Consider the following 7,497-nt stretch of genomic DNA (forward strand, 5'->3'; position numbering starts at 1 on the left):
CAACAGTGGCTTCACAGGACATAGACCTGGCCATCTGCTCCCATAAAGATTACAGCCCAGAAAATCCTCTGTGGAATTCTATTCTGTCACATGGGGTCGCTATCAGTTGAAATCGACTCAATGGCATCTGATAACAGCAACGCATGTGAGAGGTGATGGGAACAGAATGCACTGAATGAGACCACAGGGATCTACATCAGACCTGGCCCTTACTCTTGGGGAGACCCCAGTGTGGAGGGGCACAGGCCTGAGTTAGCAATTATGACACGGTGGGCCTCACAAAACAGGGATGTAGACCTTGGGCTGTAGGGACATACAACCTCTTGCTGGGAAGGGGTTGCCATGGTTTTCAGAGGGAAAGATAGGACATCATTTTCATCAACACAAAGGCATGGAGGGGAAGAAAGAGACTGGGACCAGGCCAAAGCACTTGGAGTCTTCTCCAACAATAGGAAGACAGCAGACACGTCTAAAGCAGCCAAAGTATGGAGGGACTAGACACTAACTATTCCTGAAAGACTGTCCTGGTGGCCTGTGTTGAGAAGACAGGAAAGAAAGTAAGCACAGGAGTAGGATTGGGTCAAGGAGACCAGCATGAATCTGTCTGGAAACACCCATCAACAGAACTTGATGATCTACAGAGTCCAAGGACCGAGACTGAGATGAAACAACTCCAGACGTGGGGCTCTCGGAGGGAGAACGCCGAGTGTGGGATGCTAACAGGGAAGGGCCGCAGGGCGGTAATGCTGCATGGCAGCCGTCCCCATCACTCACCCGCAACACTGACTCCAAGACCAGGTTCGTATCATTCATGCCTTCCATTGTCCCAGGCGCTTCCTTCCTCTGGGTCTTCTTGACTCTGAGGGAAGAGCCCAGGGCCTTTCAGTCTTGTTATTTAGGGCCTGCAGTAGGTCTACCGCCCCCCAATTTCCTTTGAGGAGCGCAGAAATGGTGACTGGGATAGACAGAGCTGGGTCAAGCGCCCAGGCGCTCATCCGAACCCAAGAGCTGGACCAGAAGTTGGGGAGAGAGCCGACATTCAGTCAACTGCTTGCAGGTTGATCTGAATCATCACCAAATCGCTTTCTCTTGCTCCTGGGCTTCTCAAGTCCCCATGGGTTTCAGACTGTACAACCTACATACGCTCTCCGCCCCAGGCATCTCCCTCTAGCCCAGGAACCACTCCCTCTCACCTGAACATGAGGAAAACGCTAAGACAAAGCAGGGCTATCATGACAACACCTCCGACAGCTCCCAGAGCCTCTGCACCAGACCCGGGTTCTGCTTTCCCTACAGGTAATCCAAGGTTTCATTAAATGCCAATCCCAACACCCGGCATTCTCCCAACCATCCTCTCCTCTCTGCCCTCCGTCAGAGTCAGCTCCCCAGATAGGACTGTTTCTTGGCCTCCCCTTGCCCTGTAGACCCTGGGTAAGTCTCTTTACGATACACCACACATTCCCATCAGCCAAAAGGCTGAGAGTCTTATCCCCAGCCACTCCTGTCTTGGCCTTGTTGCCTCTCCTTCAAGCTCCCTCTCTCTAGGTCCCAGGCTCCTCTTCCCTTAAAGACACGGGCAGAGCAGGACAATGATGCTTTGGGCTTCCTGGCCATCTGGGCCTCACAGCAGAGTCTGAGACCAGGGCTCAGCCCTGTGCTGAGGCCCAGGGGGCTGTTGACCTAGGACCCAGCACAGCTGGAGGTGACCATGATGGAATGGTTGTTGCTGTTCCCCTCCACCAGCCTGTCCCCAAGCCACCATAATAGGGAAGGGGCCAGCTGGGCCCAGGCAGGGCATCTGCAGCTCAGACACTCAGCCTCCTGTCTCAGGAGCAGGAGGGGCTGAGAAGCTGGGAGGGACCTGTGAGGAGGGAGCAGGGGGCTCTTGCCTCTCTAACACCATGGAGTCCTTGCCCCAGGTGCCTCCAAACTCACAGTGAATGGAGAGATTCAGAAGAGCAAGCTGGGAGCCCAGCTGGTTTTGAGCCTGGCACGTGAACACTCCTTCCTCTCCGGTCCCTACTTGAGTCAGTTCTATGTATCCAGTGTTGGAAATGGGGGCGGCGTTCGGGGTTGGGAATCCCCGGAACCATTGCAGACTCGCATGGGGTTTGCTGTCAGCAGCACACTGCAGACACAGGGACTGGCCCTCCAGGATGGTAAGAGATGAAGCATTTTCCAGGATCTTGAGGGCTTTGGGAGAGGGAGACATACAGAGGGAGATGAAGAAAGAGACAAATACGGAGCGTGAGAGAGAAGTGGAGAGGGATATGGCAAGAGAGAGAGTGTGCCTCTCCCTCTGCAAGGGTCAGGCCCAGAGTCCCCCTTCCCCCGTGGTGTCCACACTAGCCCTGCGGAGGGAGGCAGAGCTCAGGCTTCAGGCTTCAGAGGAGGCTCAGATCATTTTCCTGGAATTGCCCCAGCTGTCTGACCAGTGAAGGAGCTCTGGTGCCTAAGGCACTTGACTGTTAACCAGAAGGTTGGCGGTTCAAACCCACCAGCCACCCCATGGAAGGAAGGCTGGGTGATCTACTTCCGTAAAGATTTACCACCTGGGAAACCCAAAAGGGGTCACTATGAGTCAGAATCAACTTGATGGCAGTGAGTTTGGTCCGTTTTTTTCTGTCTGACCAGTGGGGGGCAGACGGTACAGAAAACATGCAGTTACTGGGGCCAAGGGAGACCCTACGGAAACATCAAGGATGATGAAGCGAGACGGACAGGGCAGCTTCCTCTGGAATCAGTAAAAGAGAGTTGTGGGTAAGCCAAAGACTGACCTCCAAGAGCCGGCATGAGTGGGGCTTTCTCCCTCTGCTCTCCCCACGTCCGCCCTCATTAGATGGCTTCCCACACTCCCACGGAGTCCTTGGTCAATTGGAGCTCTGAGACCTAAGGTCTGTCTCGAGCTGGAAGAATGTCCACTTCCACCCCAGCACCGGAGGGGAGTGGTTCTTTCCTACCTGTGTTCTCTCCTTGGAAGACGCTGATGGTCAAATCCTGTGGAGCATCTGGAACAGAAGATGTGGCAGCCTCATCATCCACAGGGAGAAACGAGTACTGGGCCTTCCCCCAGGAGCCATGGAAACAGGTAAGGAGGCTCTGTCCTACTTGGCTACTAGGTCCCAGATGTCAAGCCCTGGCCCGGGCCCACGATGGCCCTACACCCCCAGGCACCTGGGCATCCCCACCCGGCACTCACAGGAGACATTGAGCTGGATGGTCCTCTCGACAGCCACGTTAACTGCAGGGAAGAACACCTGGCAGGTGAGGCTGGTGCCGTGGTCGCGGGGTCTTGGGGAGACGGTGAGCACGGAGGAGAGGTGGGTCCTGGGGCCCAAGGAGGTGAGGGCGGCTGAGTTCCAGGAGAAGATGGGGGGTGTCCCCTGCACACAGGCCCAGGGCACAGAGCAGGTCAGGTTCTCGGGGTGGCCCGACTCCAGGGTCCCTAGGATCTGGACGTCAGGTGATTGGGTCAGGGCTGGGGAAGAGAGGGGGGGAGATGAGAACCCCACAGCCTGTTGTCAGCCAGCCTCGGGGTTTTGTCATGACTGTCCCCACCCCCATGAGGAGCAGAACCACCTTTGTTTGTTCTCCTTCTGATGCATCACACCCTGGGGTCTTTTCCTGGGCCTTGCCATACCTGTCACCTCCAGAGAGAATGCCTTATCTACATATGAGTACATATAACCGTATGTCTCCAATGCAATGAAGTATGTTCCACTGTCTGCCTTGTTGACGTCTCTGATGCGGAGGGTGCAGTTGTTGGACCAGGGCTTCCCGAGGAGGAAGAATCGACCCTGGGTCCTCTCCTCCAGTTTCTTTCCTGGTTTATTGGTGGCCACTAGGTGATCAGAGTTGATCTTGGCCCCTCTCCGGAACCAATACACATAGGAAACGGAGAAGTCAACGGAGCACGGGACCAGGACGCACAGGCCCTCCTGCACCATCACGGGTCCCTGCAGTTCCAGCTGGATCGCCCAGTTCTGAGTCAGGGACCCTGTCAGAAGAAGGATGGTGGGGGGAGAAACTCAGCTTCAAGGCCCGGAACCTGCCTGAACAGAAGCCCTCGCCCCGCAGCCCACTCACCTCCCCACAGCAGGGGCAGCAGCAGCAGCGGCGGCGGTGGCGGCATGGGTGGCCCCTGCCCGGGACAGTCTGCCTTCTGGTGCCTCTCTGAGAAGCAGAGCTGCAGGTGCGAGGCTTCACAGGAAGCCTGGACAGGAAGGTGGCAGTGAGAACAAAAGAGGAACTTCAGACTCATGGGCCACTGGCTGGGACTGACTGTTGGCGCCCAACCGACTCTATCTCTGCACGTCATAGATGAACCCCAAGGCTCCGAGGCAGCAGGGCGCTTGCCTTATGTAAGGCAGCAAAGAAAGACCAGAGCCCCCATGTCCTGTGTCTTGGTCTTGTGTACAATGGTCTCTTCTGGCCAGGCCCCTTTGAGTCACAGCCTCAGGCCCCTGATGAAGGTCAGCCTGCCAGGGATGGGACTCTTTTTTTTTTTTTTTAATTTAAATTTTTGTTGTGATTTTGGGGAGAGTTCACAGAGCAAATTCATTTTCCATACAGCAGTTGATACATGTTTTGTCACAGCTCCCCTCCCACCTCCTCCTTCACCCCCATAGGTACCCTCTTCCCTGTGTCCTTCCCTCCCATGCACTCCTGCCCCCCACCGTCCCCCCACCCCCAGGCCATCCTCCTATGCAAACAGTGCCCCACTCCAAGGAGTGTATCTACCTGATGGAAATGTTCACCCCATAGGCCTGTCTATTTGGCTGGAAGCCACAGGAGTGAGTTCAGTTCCAGACCTGAAGGGTAGCTAGGGGCCACAGCCTCGGGGGTCTCACCAGGCCAGGGATGGGACTCTTGATGGTCTGAGTATCAGAGACAGAAGAAGGAAATGATTCAACTAAGGTAAGGAAAGCAATGCTTCACTCATTCATTCACAGACTAGGGTCTTGTTATGGGTTGAATTGTTTTCCAAAAAAAGATACCTTGAACTCCTAACCCCGGGTCCCTGAGAACATGACTTTATTTAGAAATAGGGTCTTTCACAATGTCATCAGTTACGTTCACATGAGGTCATACCCGAGTAGACTGTGTCCTAATCCAGTGAGTGGTGTCCTTACAAAAGAGGAAAAGAAATACAGAGAGAGAGAGAGAGAGAGAGAGAGAGAGAGAAGATGACTATGTAAAGATGGAGTCAGACTGGAATGATACATCTAAACTCCAAAAAAGCCACACCCCAAACTCACTGCCATAAGTCCATTCCGACTCACACACCCACTGCCGTGGAGTCCATTCTGACTCACAGCGCCCCTAGAGGACAGAGTGAAACTGCCCCACAGGGTCCCCAAGGCTGTCAGTCTTTATGGAAGCAGACTGCCTCATCTTTCTCCTGCAGAGTGGTTGGTGGGTTTGAACTGCCCACATTCTGGTTAACTGCTGAATGCTTTAACCACAGAGCTGCCAAAGCTCCAGTGATATATCTCTAAGCCAAGAAATGCCAGATTGCCATCCATCCATCACCAGAATCCAGAAGAGAGCCTTGGAACAGAGTCTCCCTCAGAGCCTCAGAAAGAACCGAAATGGCCAACGCCTTGATTTTGGACTCCCAGCACCCAGACCCGTGGGACACCACATCTCTGTTGTCTGAAGACACACAGGTTGCCGTGTGGTGTCGCAACAGCCCTGGGAAACTAACACATTCTCCCTCTAGGGCTTCTGCTTGAGGGCCCATTGCCACATCCCATTCAGAGAGAGCATCGTACACTGGGAACTGTACTTCCCAGCACCTCTCTCCTCACTCAAAAGGAGCACGTCCTGCTTCCCCACATCATGGAACATCTGATGCTTAGAAAGAACAGCTGTGGGTCCTTGGGCTCCTAAGGGGGCTGAGTGGACCCCAGGTCCTCTCTTCCATGTTTCTTCGTTTGTTACATCAAAAGCATGTTCTGAAAGAGACCTCGTGAATGTAATAACTGAACACAACATTAAGTCCTGGATGCCTTACTGGTTAGGACCAACATTGTAAAGGACATCTGGGGGTCCATTGGAAAATTGTGACTATGTTGGGATGTGGACAGAGGACTAAACAAGATGAAAATTTACTAAGATGGAAAGTTCAAGATCATTAACTGAAAAAAGTAGGTTTCAAAACTATATGTGCTAGATGGTCACATTTTTTAAAAAATGTATGTTTCTGGAAAAAAAGATCTGAAAGGGATATGCACGAATGTATTAACAGTGGTGATGTCTGAGTGGTGGGACTGTGTTTTGTCTGCATTTTTCATTTTCATACAGCCCATGTCTCTGTAATACTATGAACCTGTTATCATCAAATCCATTCCAACTCATGGTGACCCCATGAGTCTACTCCTAGGATTTTCTTGCCTATAATCCCTATGGAAGTGGAGTTCCAGACCTCTTTCTGGAGTGTGGCTGGGTGTGATTAAACCTCCAACTTTTAGGTAAGTAGTCAAGTGCGCACTGTTTGCAACCATCCAAGGACCTTCATAAAACAATAAGGTAGTGGAGCACTGGATAAGGCATTTGGCTGCTAACCATATGGTCGGCAGTTCAAACCCAGCAGCTGCTCCATGGAGGAAGATGAGGCAATCTACTTCCATAAAGATTTACAGCCTTGGAAACCCAATGGGGGATGCCATGGGTTGGAATGGACCCAATGACAGTGGGCTTATTATTATTAAGACATATAAGGTAACTGGTTACTAATGTTTACAATTCAAGAGAGTCCACTCCTGCAGATTTTGATATGATGTTTGTGACCACAGGAGGGTCGTGGTGTCTCTTGGCCATCGGAAGGTGTAGAGTGGGTTAATGTCAGCTCAGAAAATCCAGGGGTTGGCCTGCAGAATGGGCAGCTGTAGGACGCTCAGACCTCTTTGCCATCACTGACCAAAGGATGGACAGATTGCAACTGCATGGTCCTCCAGGGACCGCACTGGGAGAAGCAGCTCTGAATGCAGCCCCACGCAGCCCCTTCCTCCTCAGACCTCTTTCACTTTCACAGGTGGGCCAACAGAAGCCCCAGCAGCACCTCTGGGCTGAAGGCTCGCCCTGACACCATCTGATTAGCCTTTCCCTTCTTGGAAGTCGGAGGTCACTGTGGGGTGACAGAAGAGCTGGGTACTGTCTGGATTGAAATTCATGGCTTCTGTTCCAAATTTATCCTTCAACGAGAAAGGTTGCCTAAGTTTTCTAGGACCTTCATACAAAATACCACAAAGCCAGTGACTTTAAAGAACAGGCATGCACCATTTCACAGTTCAGAAGATGGGAGGGCTCAATCAGGGTGTCACCCATGTCTACCGTTTCTAAAGGCTCTGAAAGAGAACGGTGCCATTCCCCTCTCCCAGCTTCTAGTGACTGTGGGTGATCCTTGTAGGTGGATCTTCACACAGCGTCTTCCCTTGTGTGACACTGTCTCTGTATCTGTTCTCTCCTTTTATAATGACAGCACTCAGAAGGGAC

General features: G+C 52.6%; 1 protein-coding gene across 1 annotated transcript in view; it reads right to left on the bottom strand.

Moving 5' to 3' along the window:
• LOC103211622 (sialic acid-binding Ig-like lectin 6) overlaps positions 1-4,132 on the bottom strand; it is a 6,936-nt gene extending 2,804 nt beyond the window's left edge. Inside the window, exons 1-7 of the mRNA XM_042783238.1 lie at positions 4,087-4,132; positions 3,641-3,997; positions 3,200-3,478; positions 2,961-3,008; positions 1,936-2,193; positions 1,194-1,290; positions 784-859 (exon numbers count right to left, since the gene is read on the bottom strand). Of these exons, the coding sequence (XP_042639172.1) occupies positions 784-859; positions 1,194-1,290; positions 1,936-2,193; positions 2,961-3,008; positions 3,200-3,478; positions 3,641-3,997; positions 4,087-4,132 (1,161 nt within the window). The remainder of the gene's footprint in view (positions 1-783; positions 860-1,193; positions 1,291-1,935; positions 2,194-2,960; positions 3,009-3,199; positions 3,479-3,640; positions 3,998-4,086) is intronic.
• Positions 4,133-7,497: the final 3,365 nt, after the last annotated feature.

Source organism: Orycteropus afer, unplaced genomic scaffold, assembly GCF_000298275.1.
Source record: "Orycteropus afer afer isolate SDZICR_OR568_19922 unplaced genomic scaffold, OryAfe1.0 scaffold00765, whole genome shotgun sequence".
In the NCBI taxonomy this organism is placed as follows: Eukaryota; Metazoa; Chordata; class Mammalia; order Tubulidentata; family Orycteropodidae; genus Orycteropus; species Orycteropus afer.